The following is a 19,786-nucleotide window of genomic DNA, read 5'->3' as shown; positions in this document are numbered from 1 at the left end:
ATCTCAATGTTTACTCTCCCCTTCTCCATGCCTTTGTGCAGTCTATTGTTTTTCCTAGGAGCAGCACTGTCCGTCTGTTCCCCTTGAAAGTAATTCAGGATTCTGCCCCAAAGCCTCCTCCCTCTGTCTCTCTCTTCCAGTGCACTTGCTAACCCTTGATCACACTGAGCATATACAGCATTGGCATTTGGTAATAGCGGGTGAGTCTTGTTTGTCATTCCAGGGACTTCCTTCTGGAAGGGTTGGGTTAGAGCACTCATAGTCCTAGGATGACTACAACTTACAGGCAAGTAGGGAGCAATATCATACGGCAGACATCTGGAAGAGTGGAATGTATTGTGCCAGCGTTACATAGCGTGTGCAGCCTCGGTTTCCATGTGTAAGACTGGCTATGTAAATGTCTTTTTAAGTGTCGCCATCTTAATGCAGCTGCCTGCCAGATATAGGGCGCTTCCACATCAGTGCCTGACTGGATGTCTGAGTGTGCTTTCGAAGTGAATCTTCCAGTAATCCCCGCTTGCTGGGCTTTGGTTTGTACTGGAGAACAGTCTCGGTGTACAAACTAGATTCCTTTCAGGTGGCGCTAAGCCATACACAGGAGCACACCTCCTGCACTTCAACCACTAATTGGTGTGCAGTCCATGGGACCAGGGAAGACATAATCCAAAGTAAAGCTTCCCAAACATGTTTGGTGTGGATGCTGGCTTTCCAGCCCCAACTCTATCACTTTAAAGCTTTGCTCCTGTTGAGCCATACTACTTGCTAGCACAGAACTGGCTGCAGATGTCATATGCATTTCAAAGCTGCAAGGAGAGCAGTCAAGAAGACTTACTGCCGAAGAACAGTGTCTAAAACAGCGCCAGATGTCAGTTTTTGGATAGATGAACTGCATCTGGGAAGTCTGGAGAGGAGCCTGCAGAGGAGCATATTCCTTTTGAAAAGGAGAAGATGGGATTTGATTCTGAAAACAGTTTATTTCTAGCACCCTAATGTCACAGGAGGCAGTACACATCATGCAAACACCTCTGTGCTTTTCCCATTCTTTTAGAGGCTATACACGAATGAGCTCTGATTTTCCAGGTGGTTTGCTCTTCCTTTGGAATCACATATAGAAGCATGAAAACTGTAAAGGAGTTGACATTTCTATGGCTTATCTGAAGCCATCACATGCTTTTCAGCTAAATGCAGGCACTTTTAACCTGTTACCACCAGCTGCAATATTTTAGTGATCCCAAAGCAAATAATTAAAATAGCAGTCCATCAGCCAGATCATAGAATAGAATCATAGAATCATAGAATTGTTTAGGTTGGAAAAGACACTTAAAATCATCGAGTCCAACCGTTAACCTCTCACTGCCAAGCCCACCACTAAACCATGTCCTCAAGCAAAACATCTCCCTGGCTTTTAAATCCCTCCAGGGATGGGGACTTAACCACTTCCCTGGGCAGCCTGTGCCAGGGCCTGACAGCCCTTTCGGTGAAGAAATTTTTTCTAATATCCAACCCAAACCTGCCCTGGCGCAGCTTGAGGCCGTTCCCTCTTGTGCTATCGCTTGTTCCTGGGGAGCAGAGACCGACCCCCCCGGCTCCAGCCTCCTTTCAGGCCGTTGCAGAGAGCGATGAGGGCTCCCCTCAGCCTCCTCTTCTCCAGGCTGAGCCCCCCCAGCTCCCCCAGCCGCTCCTCCCCAGCCTTGTGCTCCAGCCCCTGCCCCAGCCTCGCTGCCCTGCTCTGGCCACGCTCCAGCCCCTCCATGGCCGCCTTGGGGTGCGGGGCCCAGCGCTGAGCACAGCACTCGAGGTGCGGCCTCACCAGTGCCCAGCGCAGGGGCACCATCACCTCCCTGCTCCTGCTGGCCACACCGTTCCTGATACAAGCCAGGGTGCCATTGGCCCCCTTGGCCACCTGGGCACCCTGCTGGCTCATGTCCAGCGGCTGTCGACCAGCACCCCCAGGCCCTTTCCCCCCAGGCAGCTCCCAGCTGCTCCTCCCCACGCCTGCAGCGGTGCCTGGGGTTGCTGTGCCCCCAGGGCAGGACCCGGCCCTGAGCCTTGCTGACCCTCACCCCGTGGCCTGGGCCCATCGACCCGGCCTGGCCAGGTCCCTCTGCAGAGCCTCCCTGCCCTCCAGCAGATCAACGCTCCCGCCCAGCTGGGTGTCACCTGCAACCTGACTGAGGGTGCCCTCGATCCCCTCGTCCAGATCATTGATAAAGATATTAAACAGAACTGGCCCCAGCACTGAGCCCTGGGGACACCACTTGTGACTGGCCACCAACTGGATTTGACTCCGTTCACCACCACTCTCTGGGCCCGGCCATCAGCCAGGTTTTCAGCGAAGCGTACGCCCGTCCAAGCCGTGAGCAGCCAGCTTCTCCAGGAGCATGCTGTGGGCAACGGCGTCAAAGGCTTTACCAAAGCCCAGGCAGACGACACCCACAGCCTTCCCCTCACCTTGTCACAGAAGGCGATGATGAGATGAACGTGCGCTACTCGCACGCACTACGGGAACCTCCTCTTCTCCGCTCTGCAGTTCCACCGAGGTGAGCGGTGAACAGGACGCCAACGCCGCGCCAGACCTGCTGCTCTAAATCTATGTAGCGTGTTTATTAACTCTGCGACATAGTTTTAATGATATATTATAACATGAGGCATATTTCTGCAGTATATATATGTACATACCATATACGCACGGCTTCGCTCCAGCGGCGGGGACTGGCAAAGCCCGTGCTGGCATGCCCGTCCCCCCCGCCACCGGTGCTGGCCCAACGCCGGCGGGACTCTGGCCCTTTAAGACGCTCTGGTGCCTGGCCCTTTAAGAGCTGGCCCCGCCCCCCTGCCCCGTGAGCCCCGCGAGCCCCGGCCGCCCCAGGTACGGAGCCGGGCGGGGGGGTCCCGCCGCGCCGCGCCCTCCCCTCCGTCCGCCCGGGGCCGGGAGCGCCGGGGCCGGGCCGGGTTCCGCCGCCCGGGCGGCCGGCGGCAGGGGCGGGCGGGGGCGCGGGGCTCGTCGGGGCGGCCGCGGCCTTGACGTCCGTGGCGAGCGGGGTGTCCTCTCCCGGCGGGGCGGGGGCGGAGGGAGCCGCGGCGGGGGGAGGGGGGGGGTCCCGCTGCCCGGGGCGGCGGAGGTTCTTCCCCGCCATGGCAGCCGTGGCCGCCCGGGCCGCGCTGGGAGCCGGCGGGGGGGCTGGCGGCGCGGCGGTCTGCCTCTGGGCCGAGCCCGGGGCCTCCCCGGCCGGGCAGGTTGGGGGGCGGCCGCTCTCCCCCCGCGCAGGCTCCCGGGGCGGGGGGCAGCGGGGTCGGGGCTCCGCCTGACGTTCACCCGGTGTCCGTGCCGCCCCGGCGCCAGGTGCAGGCCCGGTGGGGTTTGGAGCCGACCTTCCCCCCTTCCTTCCTTCCCTCCCTCCCTGCCTGGCGCCATGGCCATGAGGGAGCTGGTGGAACCGGAGTGCGGGGGCTCCAACCCCCTGATGAAGCTGGCCGGCCACTTCACCCAGGACAAAGCCTTGCGGCAGGAAGGACTTCAGGGCCCGCTGGCCTGGCCCCCCGGGGCTCCCGGGGCTCCAGCCGTGAGTGTTGCCGGTGGCTCCGGTTGCTGAGCTGGGGCTGGGTCAGGCAGCACGGGAGGGGGGCGGGCGGTGCGGGGGGCTGTTGGTGCCGGTAGGGGCGGTGGTGGGGTTTTTTTTTGGGGGGGGGGGGGGAGAGGCCCATGGGGTCACCCGGGTTGTGCTGCGGGGTTGTGGGGTGAGGGCCTGCCTGTGGAAGCTGGATGGCGGGCACTCGGGGGGTGTCGGTGGCTGTGGGGAGCTGTGTCCTGGCTTGTGTCAGGAATGGCGTGGCCAGCAGGAGCAGGGCAGGGATCATCCCCTGTGCTGGGCACTGGTGAGGCCGCCCCTCGAATGCTGTGCTCAGCGCTGGGCCCCGCACCCCAAGGCGGCCATGGAGGGGCTGGAGCGTGGCCAGAGCAGGGCAGCGAGGCTGGGGCAGGGGCTGGAGCACAAGGCTGGGGAGGAGCGGCTGGGGGAGCTGGGGGGGCTCAGCCTGGAGAAGAGGAGGCTGAGGGGAGCCCTCATTGCTCTCTGCAACGGCCTGAAAGGAGGCTGGAGCCAGGGGGGTCGGTCTCTGCTCCCCAGGAACAAGCGATGGGACGAGAGGGAACGGCCTCAAGCTGCGCCAGGGCAGGTTTGGGTTGGATATTAGGGAAAATTTCTTCACGGAGAGAGTGGTCAGGCCCTGGCCCAGGCTGCCCAGGGCAGTGGTTGAGTCCCCATCCCTGGAGGGATTTAAAAGCCGGGGAGATGTTTTGCTTAGGGACATGGTTTAGTGGTGGCCTTGGCAGCGCTGGGTTAACGGTTGGACTTGATGATCTTCAAGGTCTTTCCCAACCTTAACGATTCCATGATTCTGTGCCTTACTGTGACAGGCCTTAACCGAGAAAGTGGTGGGAGGGGGGTTGGACAGTATCATTCAAGGTATTCCTGCTCCTTTAGCTTCCACGTAAGCAGGCAGTGGATGCAAGAAAATGCTGACAGCCTAAGCTCCAGGAAGATGTAAACTAATCGGATCATGGGATGTGTGTGGAGAGGGGTATGGCGTCAAAGCTGTTGGGATAATTGCTCACTGTTCCCTGTAGGTATCCAAACCACTGGGAGTGGCCACCGAAGATGAGGTAAGAACAGATTGATGCATCTCCTTACTGCTTTTCTCATCAACACTGTTTGCTCTTTTTCCCCCTACCTGATATTAATCTTTCCTTCTGACAAGCTCCTTTCTTTCATGCTCCGTGGCTCTGCTGGTTCATCTTTTATGCTGTGTTTCTAATCCATCTCTGTCTTTGGCAGCTGGTTGGAGAGTTCTTGCAAGAGCAGAATGCCCCTTTACTGTCCCGTGCACCCCAGACCTTTAAGATGGATGACCTGTTGGCTGAGATGCAGGAGATTGAACAGTCAAACTTCCGACAGGCCCCTCAGCGAGGTGAGGGGAGCTAGAGTAGGTGGAGAGCTGGAAAAGATCTTGGTGTTACGGTTAAGCTCCCAGCAGGGTGGTTCCCATTTATTCAGCACTTGTGAGACTGTATCTGGAGTATTGTTTCCAGATTTGGGCTTCCCAGTATGCTGAGATACAAGTCCAATAGAGACCAGTAAGGTGTTCAGGGACTGGAGTACATGGTGTAAGAGGAAAGGCTGAGAGAACTGGGTTTGTTCAGCCTGGGGAAGAGGAGTCTGGGGGGTGGAGCATCTTGTTGCTGTCTTTGGCAGCCACAGCCGGGATCTTTGCAGCGTTACACAGCAAAAGGACAAGGGACAATGGACACAACTTGTGGAAAGGGGAACTGTCTAGATGTAAGGAAACGCTTCCCTTGGAGGGCGGTTCAGTACTGGAACAGGTGCCTAGGGAGGCTGGAGAATTGCCAGCCTTGGACAAGTTCAGAAGTTACCTGCTGAATGCCCTGAGCAACCTAATCTCTAGCTTTAATGTTAACCTGCTGTGAGAACGCTAGCAACCTCCAGAGATTCTTTCGAAGTGGAATCTTTCTGTGATTTTATTCTAATAAAAGAGAAAGGGAAAGATCAGAGATGATGAGGGCTAGCCTGGAACACTTAAATGATGCCTTTGAGTCCTCCAATCCTCACTTGTGGTTTTTTTTTTTTTACTTCTTGTAGCTCCAGGTGTGGCAGCCCTGGCCCTGTCTGAAAACTGGACCCAGGAATTCTTGGCTGCAGCAGACAGTGCTGGTGATGTCTCTTCGGATTACAATGAGGCTGACTGGTCACAGGAGTTCATTGCTGAAGTGACAGGTGAAGGGTCCCTTTTGGGATTACTGTCAAGATGTTGCCCAGTCACGTGCCCGTGCGTCGTGGAGAGTTACTGAATGTGAAATTGGAGTAATGCTTTGGGCCCAGCAGTCAGCGTTTACTGTAGCAGCTTTAACAGGGGGAAAATAAAAGCTGCTTTGCAATGGCTTAGCCAAATTGTGAACAATGTGTGTGGCAGCTCAGGTGTAAGGGTCTTGGTTTTAGCTTAGCTTACTTGGAGAACTTAGGAGAAGCAGGCTATTCAAGCTGCTTTTATAAAAATGATTATGATTCAACTGATGCAAATTCTGGAGTTGGTCTGGTACTGCTTCTTGCTTACGTATTTTTTAATTCCCTCTCTTAAAGCTAAATTTGCCTTTGGTACAAAGGTAAATATTGTTTAGTGTGCTCTGGCCAAATACTTCTTGTCCATTTCATGGAGATAGAGGAATGTTGCACCCTGAAAGTGTGCAAAGGGAATGTTTCTGGCGCAAAGGTTAGGCTTTCTGTTTCTAGCAAGCCGGTGGTTTATCTGAAAAGCCATCCTGCGTTGCGTGTAGAGCTGGGGCTGGAATAGGGTCCTGTTACCATCCATGACCTAATCTGGAAGTTATGAATAAGATTTAAATAGACGCCATTCTCTTCTCCAGGAGTGGCCACTGTCAAGAGCCGGGTAGTCCCCTTCTTTGACCTTCACTCTTTATAATTCTGGGAATATAAATCAGCATTTACCAAGGTCTTTGAGAAAGTTCTGATGAAAAGCCAGTGCTTTGTAGGCTGTGCTTTTGACAGAGGCTTGTAACGCATTGCTAATTTTCTTGCCCTACATAGTGTCCCACATGGAGCAGATGAGTAAGTTGTGCCACGAAAGTAGAAAATCATAAGGTTATTGGCACCACAGTGGCATCTGTATTAATACACAGTCTGAACCTGATTGATTTTTGGATCAGAATTGATTGATTTTTGGATCAGAATTGATTGATTTTTGGATCTGAATAAAAAAAGTTAGAAGAAACGAGCATGAACAATCTTTCTTTGAAGTGGTCTCTGTATGTTAGCTAACTGTGTGTAAAGTGGAGAGAGCAAAATCTGCACTTAATCTGAGTGATGGTCTGCCGGTCTTAACTCTTCTCCCCATTATTCCTGATATCCTATGCAGATCCGCTGTCTGTGTCTCCTGCCAAGTGGGCAGAAGAATACCTAGAGCAGTCAGAGGAGAAACTGTGGCTTGGGGAATCTGAAGACCAGTCTTTGGCGGATAAATGGTGAGTCTGTCTCCTTAACACTAGTTATTGCTGCTAGGCCCTTGGGTGGGTGAAGTTTGGATAGGTGATAGAAATCTGCTAGGGCCTGAATGCTTTTGAGTAATTTAACCTAGGTTGATGTTCTCAGGCCTTTGGTTTCAGAGAAAGGAGGAAACAGTGCTCGGAGGCTGAAATTTTTAAGAGATCCTAGCTTTTTTATTTTCTAGTTCAAGGAAGATACTGCGATCATGTAGGCTGACTTAATCTCATGCCTAATGCAGAGCTCCTTAAAGTGATTTCAGGAACTTTCAGGAGTTCAGGAGCTCCTAATCAAGCAGAACTTTTTTCCCCAACAGATGCACAATCTAAAACAGATTTAAAGATCTCAAGTACTAGACTCTACTAGTTGTAAACTCTCGTTGCTTTATTCTCCCTATCTGACAAACCACATCCAGCCTTTCCTCTGCATATGTCTAGATTCAGCCTTCCAGACATTATTTTCATGTGTCTTTGTGTGGTAAAGAACAGTCTGCTACTACGGATCTTTTCTGTATAGGTATTGTTGACTACAGTCAAGTTTTTCAATTAAAGAAACAAAACACAAGCAAGCAATTTGGGCTCTTAGATCTTTCCCTAAAAGAGATTTTTTGCATATTTGGATTCTACTGCCTCCTGGCTCTTGCCTTTTCTGATACCTTTCTGCAAATATGGATGTTTCTGAGTTATTGCTGCCAGTTCCAAAGACTTCACCACGACTGAATGTGGTGGTAACACCTGGAACTGGTCCTGTCCTGCTGTAAGCCAGACAACATACTGAGTTGTGTGCTTGCTATGAGCCCTCAGTCCTCTGTGGAGTTGATGCTTTTCCAAGACGCTGTTCCTCTTCCATGAGCACGACCTACTTTCTTTGTTCCTAGGTCTATGACCTTGTTTTTGGTAGTGCAAGTTAAAACTTGCAAGGCCTGATGGCATGTGAGCTTGCCAAGGAATCCAGACTGTTCTGCAGAACTGTGCTGTCACTGTAATTGTTTAATTCTGCTACTGTTTGTGTCAGTCACTTGCACAGTTAACCTAGTAGTAATTTTGAATTTTTACAGAGCGATAAAGGCACTGAATCACTTAGGAGAACCCCAGAGTCTTTGAGGAAGGGTTGTGTCCCTCAGTACTGTTGTCTGGCCCATTGTGTAGACAGTTGTTAGTGCAAGAGTTCACTGCTGCCTGGTGTCCAGCTTTCTCTTTCCCTTTTACTGCCTCTGAACACAGGTATGAGGAATATCAACCTGAGGATGATCTTAAGAAAACTGTTAGTGACTTCCTCTCTAAAGTGGATGATCCAAAACTCAAGAATTCTGAGGTAAGAAATTCCCTGACTGGGACTGACAGATTAGTGTGAATAAGGGGTGTGGGGAATTGAGAAGGGGAAGACGGTAAAGGAATAAAGCCTCCTGCTGTCCCATGTTTCCATTTCTTCCCTGATTCCTAGAAGTTGAACCCTACAATTCACTCTAGATATTATACATCTCTACCACATGACTGGTGAAGTCCTGTCCTCCCCACCTTTTCGGGCCTTTTGTGCTCGCTTTGCAGAGAGAAGTCCCCTTATTGAAGGAGGGGGCGCACGGGCAGAGGGCTTGTTGGCAAAGCATCTACCCAGCTCCACCCTTGTTTCATTTCTCTGCCACAGTTCCTAAAGTTTGTCCGCCAGATCGGAGATGGGAGGGTATCGATCGAAGCTAATCAGGTGACCCACAGAGACCAAGATCAGGCAGAGCAATGGGCAGCTGAGTTTATACAGCAGCAGGTAGGAGCCCCAGCCCTATGTGCTCCGAAGGAGGAAAGCTTTTTGCCACAAGGCACAGTCTGGGAGCGAGGGAGAAGGGCAAGTCCAACTCTCAGCAATGCTCTACTGATGACTAGGTTGGGGGAGGCAAGGGAGGGGCTGTTGGGCTCTTCTTAGCAGAGTCTAGCCAGAAGCTGGGGAAGTATTTGGGCAGTGTGAGTTTTCTCATCTCCCGTAGCACCTGGGAGGAAGGGGATATCCAAATGAACTCCTTTCTGCTTTACAGGCCATCAGTTCTCGCTGATGGGGAGGAGGGGTCATCACGGACCCTCCTGCTGTGTTGAGATGTGCCCTGAGGTTGCCAAATTCTAAAAAGAAAGATGTGTTTCTGTTTCCAAACTCCCAGGGGGCATCCGATGCCTGGGTGGATCAATTTGCGCGATCTGGGAACATGTCAACTCTTGATACGGAATTTGAGCAGGCAAAGACTGCTGTGGAGGTAAAGCTGACGGAGGAGGAGGGCTGGGGTATCAACTGAGAGCCCATGGTAGGGCTACCTCTCCTTTGCATGCTCTGAGGAGGGCTAGAAACATTTAAGAGGGTGTTCTCCAGGGTGCCTATAGAGCTCAGTTTATGGTTGAGGTACTCCAGTCACATTCTGTTCTTCCTGCAGTCAGATGTGGACTTCTGGGACAAACTCCAGGCAGAATGGGAGGAGATGGCCAAGAGAGATGCAGAGGCTCACCCATGGCTCTCTGATTATGAAGACATCAGCTCCTCATCGTATGACAAGGTAATAGAGAACAGGGTCTCTCAGCCCTAGCGCTGTGATGGACTGCCTCGAGGGGACTGGCAGTATGTCCGCCTCGCAGGTCAGCTCCACAGACCTCCAGTGCTGCTAGGATTCCTTCTCACGCTGATCTTCTGCTGTCACTTGCGCCCTCATCCCAGACCAGCTGGGGTTAAACAAATACTGTTTTCACTTGTGCTTGTCTGCAAATGCTGTCTAGTTCTTGTCCAACACCAAGTACCAGTTAACGCTGGGATTCTTTGCAATGAGTGCAAGCGTTGTTGCTGCATCCCTCCCCACCCCCCAAGCTGACAGGACCCACACCAGATTTTTAATCTCTGTTGCAATTTATTCCAGGTCTGGTTTGGGGGAATTTTTCAGCACAGAGCAGGCAGGGAGAAGAGCCGTTGTTCTCTGCTCTGCTACAAACTAGCAGAGAGGAGGAGGTGCTGGCTGGTCTGCAGTTTGAGTGTTTCTGATGCAGCAAGACTGGACTGTGCTGTGCTGTAGAGAGTGCTTTTCTCCCTAAGCCTCTCCTAGCATTAGCCCCTGTCTCTCTTCCCTGCTAGGGTTACCAGTTTGAGGAAGATAATCCCATGAGAGATCACCCGGATGCATTTGAAGAGGGGCGGAAGCGCTTGGAGGAAGGTGACCTCCCCAATGCTGTCTTGCTCTTTGAGGCTGCAGTGCAACAAAAGCCCGATCATATGGAGGTGAGTGAGAGCAGAGACAACAGGCCTTGGCCAGGTGTCCTGCTGCTTGGATCCTTCCCTTGTGAGGTGTCAGGGTGTGTGTAGAAAACTCACTTCAGTGTTAGGAGCTGTGCAGGGTGTATGAAAACATCTCCTTTTTCTGTGGCTCTGGGTATGTAGCTGATGTATGTGAATCCCCAGGAGGGCTGTGGGCAAGGAGGTTTATGACTAAGGTCAGTTAGGAAAAACACAAAGGCTCTGGCCCAGAGCTGTGTAAAAACCTTCGGAGCACGTGAGACTGTGCGTGGAGCCAAGACAAGGAGATTTCATCTCTTAAATTGCTTCTGTGGAAGTCGTAAAGACATTTTCAAGTTTGGAGATGCTTATGGCAGATGATAACTGCTTTCAATATCTGTATTAAAGACTAATTCTGAGCAGCTCGTTAGACTAGGGGTCTTGGTTAGGTCTTCCATTTAGATGTCAGGAGAAGAGGTAACCCAAAAGAGTTGAGAGAGATGGCTCCGGTGTCTTCACAGTCTTCATTTGAAGCTGTGGGCCAGAGAATTATTTTTATACTGAAGACAAGTTTCCAGCTCCTAATTCAGTGAATATTTATTTCCATAAAGCATTTCAGCTTCTGCAGCCTGGATTGAGAAATGGAATAGTCTGTGCGCCTTTCTGCAGAGGTAGAGGACCTGGAGAGCCTTGGGAGGAACAGGGAGAATGCAAATACACCCGTGTTGTCCGTTTCTGGAGTGCCTGCCTCGAGGACCCAGGGATGATGATTCTCAGTGTGTCTGCTAATTCTATATGATTGGAAATACCTAATTTGTTAATCCTGAGGCTTAGGTTAATCCTGAGGCTTAGAGTGACCTCTCAGAACAGAGGTTCTTGGCTTCTGGCAATACAGGCATCTGACTTTCTAGGGTACTGGGAGTAGGCGAAAAGTAAGCAGAGGTTTTGGAGATCCGCTTTAGATTTAAAGTGGTCAAAAGGTGTCGCTAATATTCCTTTAGGATGGGCACTCTCTTCTCATAGGCAGTGTGGGCTGCACGCTGAGTGTAATGGAGACGTAGTTGAAACCTTAGGGGAAGAAATCTTGGGCCAGTTCTGGCTAGCTGTATTGAAAAAAATTCTGAATTCTTCTACTGTGATTCTACAGAAAGTACAGGAGAAGTCAAGACTTCACAAATGGTACGGCGATCAAATAGACTTGAACAGTTGCTCTGAAGGAAATGTCATGGTTGCTTTGGTCCAAATCACAACTTTACCTTGAATCTCAGCTTTTCTGACTGCAGAACGCTATGCAGTTATCGCTGGTCAGCTCTTCTGGAGTTGCGGCTAGCTGTATGGTGAGGCATTAGGGATTTGAGACAGTAGATTGCCTCTCGCTTGTGGTGGCTTGTGCAGCGTGTCTGGGTCTTTGCTAATGAAACAATTTCCTTCCTTGAGACTGGATGCTGCATTTTGTGACTTACGTTTGAAAAGCCGGTACTTCATGCTGATGGTCCCACCAACTATCTAGCCTATTTTTCAGCAAGGGGTGTGGTTATCAAGATAAAGTGAACAGGTACTTCGGATTTAGTGCCTTAATTAAATATTCCCTATGTCGGCAGCCTGGAGATGGAAGTGGTTTTCATGTACAGGTGTCAGTGTCGTGATGATTGAAGATTCAGTAAAATAACAGTGCTTCTACTTTCAGGTCTGGTGGTCAACTTGCCAAGATTATCACTTGCTAACGGACCACTGCACAAGTATATACAGCTGCCTACCTTGGGGTCTCTTTATTATTAGCATTGCTGCTGTGCCATTTTGTTCTTAGGAAATGAGAGATCTGCTTTTCCCTCCTTCCTCTGCAGTTTGACCGCAGTTAGAAGTTAAAAGTGGAGATGCTGTGACTTAAAAGTGTAAAACTACCAACAGTTGCTTTATGATAGATCTCCAGGTAGACATTCACTTCTTTTCACTGTGACAATGCCAGTTTTATTGGCCTTGGGAACTTATGTGCCATAAAGTCTGTATGTCTTTCGAGAGAAACTTGTATCTGTGGCTAATGTGTAGGCTTTATGAGTGTGTATGAGATCCAGCAAGGCTCAGGGCCGGGTCCTGCCCTAGGGTCACAACAACCCCGTGCAACGCTGCAGGCGTGGGGAGGAGCAGCTCTGAGCTGCCTGGCGGGAAAGGGCCTGGGGGTGGTGGTCCACAGGCACTGAACATGAGCCAGCAGTGTGCCCAGGTGGCCAAGGTGGCCAATGGCATCCTGGCCTGTATCAGGAATAGTGTGGCCAGCAGGAGCAGGGAGGTGATGGTGCCCCTGTGCTGGGCACTGGTGAGGCCGCCCCTCGAATCCTGTGTTTGGTGTTGGGCCCCTCACTCCAAGAAGGACATTGAGGTGCTGGAGCGTGGCCAGAGAAGGGCAAGGAAGTTGGTGAAGGGTCTGGAGCACAAGTCTGGTGAGGAGTGGCTGGGGGAGCTGGGAGCCTGGAGAAGAGGAGGCTGAGGGGAGCCCTCATCGCTCTCTGCAACTGCCTGAAAGGAGGCTGTAGCGAGGTGGGGCCCGGTCTCTTCTCCCCAGTAACAAGCGATGGGATGAGAGGAACTGGCCTCAAGCTGCGCCAGGGGAAGTTTAGGTTGGATATTAGGAAAAACTTCTTCCCCGAAAGGGCTGTCAGGCCCTGGCCCAGGCTGCCCAGGGCAGGGGTTGAGTCCCCATCCCTGGAGGTATTTAAAAGACGGGTAGATGTGGTGCTTAGGGACATGGGTTAGTGGTGGCCTTGGCAGTGCTGGGTTAATGGTTGGACTCGATGAGCTTAAGGGTCTTTTCCAACCTTAACAGTTCTGTGATTCTACTTGCAATATATATTTGGTCTCACTCTAAAAAAAAAAATGTGTGGGATAATACGGTGGATTTAATCTCTGCGTCTGTGGTTTATCGGCTGATCTTTTGCTCTGGATGTGAAGAAGTCTGACCTCGTGCATCTTTATCTTCTGCAGGCCTGGCAATATCTGGGAACCACCCAAGCAGAGAATGAACAGGAGCTTTTGGCAATCAGTGCCCTCAGACGGTGAGTGTTGCAGAAGAGCTGCTGAGCATGGCTCCTTGTCTAGCGCGTAGTGCCGCAAGGACCACGTGGCTAGCGTGGCGTGCTCTGTCTTGATTGTGTTACCTCCTGTGTCTGGGTGTCTCCCAGACTGATTTAATACCGTATTCACTTTTCTTTTTTTTGACCTGCAGGTGCTTGGAACTGCAGCCCGGGAACCTCACGGCACTTATGGCTTTAGCAGTCAGCTTCACCAACGAGTCCTTGCAGAAGCAGGCGTGTGAGACCCTGCGGGACTGGCTACACCATAAACCGGACTATGCCCACCTGCTGGAGAAGGAACCGGAGGAGAGTGTCTCGGGGACAAACCTGGGGCCTTCCAAGCGTGTCCTAGGTTCCCTGCTGTCTGAGTGAGTTAGGGTTACAAATTTCAGCCTTCAGCTGAAAGGCTTCTTGGAAGGCTGGGACTGGCCCAGGCAGGAGCAGAGGGAGCAAGCCACGGCCAGCTCTCTCCACAGTACACCAGTATCTTTTTGTTCTGTGCTTTTCTAGCTCGCTGTTCATGGAGGTGAAAGAGCTGTTCTTAGCAGCTGTGCGAAGCAACCCCTCGACTGTGGATCCTGATGTTCAGTGTGGCCTGGGTGTCCTTTTCAACCTTAGTGGCGAGTACGAGAAGGCTGTGGATTGCTTCAGTGCCGCACTCAGCGTGCGCCCCAATGTAAGAAAGGGCAGACTGGGGACGCTGGAGGTACCTGGAGGTTTGTGGGCGAGGGTTTGGGCGGGGGTGCTGCTTGTATGAGAGGTATATTTTTGGAGTGGAGGAATAAGATAGACACATGAGGAAGGGAGGGTTGGCTTGGAGCTTAAAAAGGTCCAGTTTATCTCAGCCCTTTCTCTCTACCCTGTCCTCCAGGACCATCTTCTATGGAACAAGCTCGGTGCCACCCTGGCCAATGGGAATCGGAGTGAGGAAGCTGTGGCCGCATATCGTCGGGCACTAGAGCTCCAGCCGGGATACATCCGCTCTCGCTACAACCTGGGCATCAGTTGCATCAACTTAGGCGCCCACCGGTGAGCACAGGATGGGCAGATCTGCTGTGACCCGCGAGCGTGCGTGTGTGCGTGGGAGAGAGACCGCGAGAGGTTACGAGGGCAGTGCTGCACTTGGCATAGGAGAGCAAAGTGAGCGTGGGGACTCTGCCCTGAGAACAAAGTGTCATGCAGATGCAGTTGGAGTAGGGGCCAACTGGACTTCATTTTCTGTTAAGAGGGAAAAGGGGGATCTCTGATGGTTCTGGAGCGGGGTGGGATCTGGTGAAGAGAAGGAAGCTGTTTTGGAGGGGAAGTACTTTAGAAGCAAATGGAGGAGGGAGTATGAGATGTCCCATCTTCTCCAGTAAGCATGTGTATGTTCTCATGTTGACAGTGAGGCTGTGGAGCACTTCTTAGAGGCTTTGCACATGCAGCAGAAGAGCCGAGGTCCGCGGGGGCAGCAAGGCGCGATGTCTGACAACATCTGGAGCACCCTCCGCATGGCCCTCTCCATGCTGGGGCAGAGTGACCTGTATGGGGCAGCTGATGCCCGTGATCTTCCCACACTGCTTCAGGCGTTTGGCCTCCAGCAGTGACTCTGGGATGGGCTCCTCTGCGAGTGCAGGGTTGGCCCAGCCCAGCAGTGACCTTCCTTAGAGAGAAAACGTTCGCTAGGGTTCACGCGTATCTTTGCTCTGGTAGGGCAGATTATTGGCAACTTTTTTCAAGGACCTCCCGCTGAAGTATGCAACTTCCCCTACCTGTCTGTTGTGGCCTGAGCATCTCTGAGTGGTTCATGCTATCACCTCCGTGACTGACTGACACTCTGCTGGTAGGCAGATGATCAAAGTGAGGAAGACGGCACCATCCAGCCCTCTTGCCAGACTGCATTTGCAGTAACACCCAGCTTGGCTACGACACCTTACGATAGCCGTTCTGCAGAGACTGCCTGCTGGATTCATCTTGAGCGCAGGTTGCTTTGGTGGGGTGGGATCATCGTTTGGTGAAAGTGAAAAATTCTGGGTTTTGAGCATGCTTCCCCCATGTATGTGCTTGCATGTGTGTATATGTGGGTTGCTGGGAAAACTGGGGCCAGCAGTCCTCTCTTCTGGGTACTGGTAACCCCATGGTACAGCCAGATGCTGGTTTCTCAGTGTCTCTTCATGAACCTTTTAAGAGCAGAGTATTGTACTTATGCTAGGGACACAGGTGGAGGCCCTTAGCCTCTCAGGGTAAGAGGAGATCCCAGAGTTCCGACTTGAGGGAATGTGACAGGAATAAAAGGCTAAAATGTAACCTTCCCTCCCAGGAGGGAGGGGAAAGGGTCAAGTCTTAATTTTCACTTGATCATCTGTTGCTGTTTTCCTTTGTGCAGAAGTTCCCCATCTTGTGTGTAAGTGAATCTTGTTAATTATAAATATCTGTATATGATTCTATTGGGGAAAATGTTTTTTAATTGTAAAGTATTTTGTATAATAAAGGGGGGAGAATTAAAATTGCCCAAATGACATCTTTCTCCGTGCCTCTGTTGGAGCTGCATGCGGTGGGTAGTATAGATCTCGGGGGGTATAAGCCCACTGGTTTTCAAAATATGGATCAGTCTCTCAGTTTCTGTCTCCCCTTTTGACCCAGGTTTTGTTTTATTGATAGCCCATCTGCAAATGAAGCTTAAAGGACCTCATTTTGCTGTAGCCTCAGGCTTCAGTTCTGTGAGCCAGCAGAAGAGCGCTCTCTTTTTCCTCGCTTAGGTTTAGGGGTCAGTGAAGCACTCTCTCTCTTTCATTTTCTTGCCATCTGCAGTGAGGGAAGTTGTGTTACATTTTGTCATCTCTTTGAGAAACCCGACTGCTGCGGCAGTCAAGACCGGGGGCTTAGGCAGGGAGCACTTACCCTTCCTCTTCCACCAAGCACCTGCCTGTTTCTTCATACCTTGACCTCACAGGCTTGTTTTTCTCTCACTACTGTAACAATCAGGAGCAGAAAGTGTGTGCAGAGAATAGTTCTTGCTCTATGTTTGTCATGAATGGGTGATTTAGAACGCTTAAGGAATCGCCAACAAAGGTATCAGCAAAAGTGGTTTTAATGGGATGATGTAAAAGCGCGACTTAACAAAGTTCAATGGCAAGGTTCACTCTATTAAAGACTGCGTGGAAGAATCATGCAAAGGAAAACTGAGTTACACTCGAGTTAGAATGATTCCCAGAGAGAGCGGAGATGCAAAGGGTAAGGAAGATGCTTCCGTTGAGTCACAGGGTTCAGAGTTAGACCCCCTTGCTTCCTAAAGTCCTGATGGAGCTTGGCTGCACCTAGGTCCAATCTTTGTCTCAGACAATGGTTTATGCCTAAAGGAAGGAATACAAAGAGTAAGGAAGACCCTCCTGTTGAGTCATGAGGGTCAGAGTAGACCCCCTTGCTTCCTAAACTCCTGATGGAGCTTAGGTGTGGCCAGGTCCAATCTTAGTCTCAGACTTGGACAATGGTTTATGCCTAAGGGATTGTTTCATTAGCATCAATTCAGCAAGCAAAGTTACTAAGACAAAGTTACCATACTACAAGGTTATGCGCGATATCGGTCACTTACCAAAGATCTGTCGTTGGTAAAAGGTCTCTCTGCCTCGAGGAGCAACCTTGAGAAGTGTCCCAGCTCAAGGGGAGATCTCCACCATCCAATCACGCTGCTGAGCAGGAAACGCTTGAAGAAGGTTTGCCTTAGGCCGTCATGTTTATAGGATAAAGTGGTTGGCTTGTAGTCAAATTATGTGCTGTAGAAAAGGTATGCAGGACACTCCTTGTACCCACAACTTTCTTTGTTCCTTGACAATTTCTTCCTTGGAAAAGCCGCCCACTATTTATGTGTCCATCACATGACTGCTATCCCAAGCTCATATTGCATCGATGCCCACTGGGTCCCTCTGCTGCTTTGTGGGTTGTCAGAGAAAAGGTTGAAAGACGAGGAGTTCACGGCCCGGCTACGGCTCAGGCCTTTACCTCCTCCAGAGCCTGCACCAAACCACCACCAGTCTGGTCAGGGGGTCGAGAGCATCTGTTGCACTCCACCCCATGACTACAGTCAGTCCACCTTATCGACTCATAGAGTGGTAGTACAGTTACCTCTTGCCTCTCTCTGATAAATACGTGGCGTGTTGTAGATCGGTGGTAAGAGTCCAATTAACTTAAAGTGTCCCAATTAATGTTAGTTATATACCAGGTTGGTTGTATCAACATTTTGTATCATCAATTTGTATCAACAAATCAGTTGATTGTATACGTTTTACATGCTGGATTGATGTCATTTGTTTCCTTTTTTGCCAAACTCTGACAGACAGAAAATTACAAATACAGATATTTGAGTGATTTTATATACCTACAGTGGTATTGTCTATAAATAGAGAATCAGAGAGGGTTCTCATACACACACATCTGTTTCCAATGTATACAAGTACAGTTCCGGGGGTGTCGTCAGCATATATTTCAAAATGACAAACATTTTGTTCAGTGTCAAGACAAATGTCTTGGGCCTTACTGCTATTACTTTCACAAATAAATCCCTATCCTTCCCGTACAACGCATGCATCAACATCAATAGTTTGCCATTTGTTCCCATTTTGTTGGGCCCATACTCTATGTTCTAATGGATAGAGGGCAGTTCTATTTTGATTTAAGCCCAGCGCAATTATTGGGTATATGGTGTATACCAAAGCATTGCGTATTGTTAGAATAAAAGCTGTGGCTTTACTATCGGTAGAGTTATAGGTAAAATTGACTGGACACCAACAGGATTGGAATCCCTTTCAAATGGAGTCGCATTATCCCAAATTACCTCTGAAATTTCAGGGGGCAAGGTGCCCTCCTCGCCTTCCCTTGTAATTGCTGTTACAGTAGAATTGCACCTGCAACTGAGAAACGTGTGTGGTGCAGAATGTGCCATAGTTCATAGAATCATAGAATCGTTAAGGTTGGAAAAGACCCTTAAGATCATCGAGTCCAACCGTTAACCTCTCACTGCCAAGTCCATCACTAACCCATGTCCTCGAGCACCACGTCTATCCGTTCTTTAAATCCCTCCAGGGATGGAGACTCAACCCCTTCCCTGGGCAGCCTGTTCCAATGCTTGACCACCCTTTTGGTGAAGAATTTTTTCCCACTATCCAACCCAAACCTGCCCTGGCGCAGCTTGAGGCCGTTCCCTCTCGTCCCATCGCTTGTTCCTGGGGAGCAGAGACCGACCCCCCCGGCTCCAGCCTCCTTTCAGGCAGTTGCAGAGAGCGATGAGGGCTCCCCTCAGCCTCCTCTTCTCCAGGCTGAGCCCCCCCAGCTCCCCCAGCCGCTCCTCCCCAGCCTTGTGCTCCAGCCCCTGCCCCAGCCTCGCTGCCCTGCTCTGGCCACGCTCCAGCCCCTCCATGGCCGCCTTGGGGTGAGGGCCCCAAAACTGAACACAGTACTCGAGGGGCGGCCTCACCAGTGCTGAGTACAGGGGCACTATCTGTAGTTGCGTTGCCTGGGGTTGTTGTGACGCAAGTGCAGGACCCGGCACTGAGCCTTCTTGAATCTCATACATTTGGCCCGGCCCAACGATCCAGCCTGTCCAAGAACATGTACTGAACCGTCCCCTGTGCCCAGTGCCCTGTGAAAGATCTAGTTTGTGTCCTGTGATGCCCATGGATTTGGTAAAGAACAAAGAAGGGCCTGCTGAGATCCCTCACATGTTTTTAGTGGTGCTAGGCCCTGCCACTGTTCTGTACATCGGGGAAAGTACGAGAGGAGAGTACAAAAATTGCAGAGCACGATCATTGATAAGGTTCTCAGCTACCTGATCTAGCATTCAAGTCAGGCCTATTGTGAGTTGGATTAGGGACCTCCAAACGTCCCTCACTGCCTTACCTTTCTGTAAATCTAAAATGCTCAGTACCCGCTGTCCATCCCCGCTGTACAACAGGGCTTGGCAGCAGATGTGGATGTGGCTGGAAATGCAAACTAGGACCAAGATACTTACAGAGCCCCAGTGCAAGCCTGGTTCAGAGGTGGCCAGAGACAGGGTTGCAGAGGGCAGGCAAAAGGTGTGAACTGGAACCAGAATGCAGATACAATCAGCCAGCTGCTGTTCCCTGCACCAACACTCCGTTTCCAAGGACAATTCTTAACAGGACAAGGTTAGACATGGTACGGACAGAGGCAGCTCAATCTTCACTCAGCCCTGGGAGACTCGGGATTAGTGTCTAGGTGAAGATCTGGCCTCAGTAAAGGTAGCACAGATGCTGTGAGATGATTTAAGGTGCTGGATCGATGGGGCCAGGCCAACTGTATGAGATTCAACAAGGCTCAGGGCCGGGTCCTGCACTTGGGTCACAACAACCCCAGGCACCGCTGCAGGCGTGGGGAGGAGCGGCTGGGAGCTGCCCAGCGGGAAAGGGCCTGGGG

At 51.1% G+C, this 19,786-nt stretch overlaps 1 protein-coding gene across 3 annotated transcripts; it reads left to right on the top strand.

The window, feature by feature from the left end:
• Positions 1-2,827: 2,827 nt before the first annotated feature.
• PEX5 (peroxisomal biogenesis factor 5) lies at positions 2,828-15,865 on the top strand. Of its 3 annotated transcripts, XM_082304224.1 has the most exons (16): positions 2,828-2,869; positions 3,344-3,563; positions 4,628-4,663; positions 4,836-4,968; positions 5,658-5,792; positions 6,949-7,054; positions 8,297-8,387; positions 8,718-8,834; positions 9,220-9,312; positions 9,487-9,606; positions 10,173-10,316; positions 13,290-13,360; positions 13,531-13,746; positions 13,889-14,054; positions 14,250-14,407; positions 14,763-15,865. In XM_082304224.1, the coding sequence occupies exons 2-16, from the start codon at positions 3,414-3,416 to the stop codon at positions 14,962-14,964; spliced, it is 1,938 nt and encodes a 645-aa protein (XP_082160350.1). In that variant the 5' UTR covers positions 2,828-2,869; positions 3,344-3,413; the 3' UTR covers positions 14,965-15,865. The 3 variants fall into 3 exon arrangements, with proteins under 3 accessions (XP_082160350.1, XP_082160352.1, XP_082160351.1); XM_082304226.1 differs by lacking the exon at positions 2,828-2,869 and having other exon boundaries at positions 3,192-3,563; XM_082304225.1 differs by lacking the exons at positions 2,828-2,869; positions 8,718-8,834 and having other exon boundaries at positions 3,314-3,563.
• The last annotated feature ends 3,921 nt before the right edge of the window (positions 15,866-19,786 follow it).

Source organism: Platalea leucorodia (assembly GCF_965183815.1).
Source record: "Platalea leucorodia genome assembly, chromosome: 2".
In the NCBI taxonomy this organism is placed as follows: Eukaryota; Metazoa; Chordata; class Aves; order Pelecaniformes; family Threskiornithidae; genus Platalea; species Platalea leucorodia.
Note: the sequence above shows the minus strand (reverse complement) of the source record. Positions and strands in the feature narration are given on the sequence as shown.

Coding starts and splice junctions, on each gene's coding strand:
- PEX5 (XM_082304224.1), top strand. CDS start 3,414: ATGGCCATGAGGGAGCTGGTGGAACCGGAGTGCGGGGGCTCCAACCCC. Junction 10,317..13,289: donor AAAAGCCCGATCATATGGAG/GTGAGTGAGAGC, acceptor TATCTTCTGCAG/GCCTGGCAATATCTGGGAAC. Junction 13,361..13,530: donor GCAATCAGTGCCCTCAGACG/GTGAGTGTTGCA, acceptor TTTGACCTGCAG/GTGCTTGGAACTGCAGCCCG.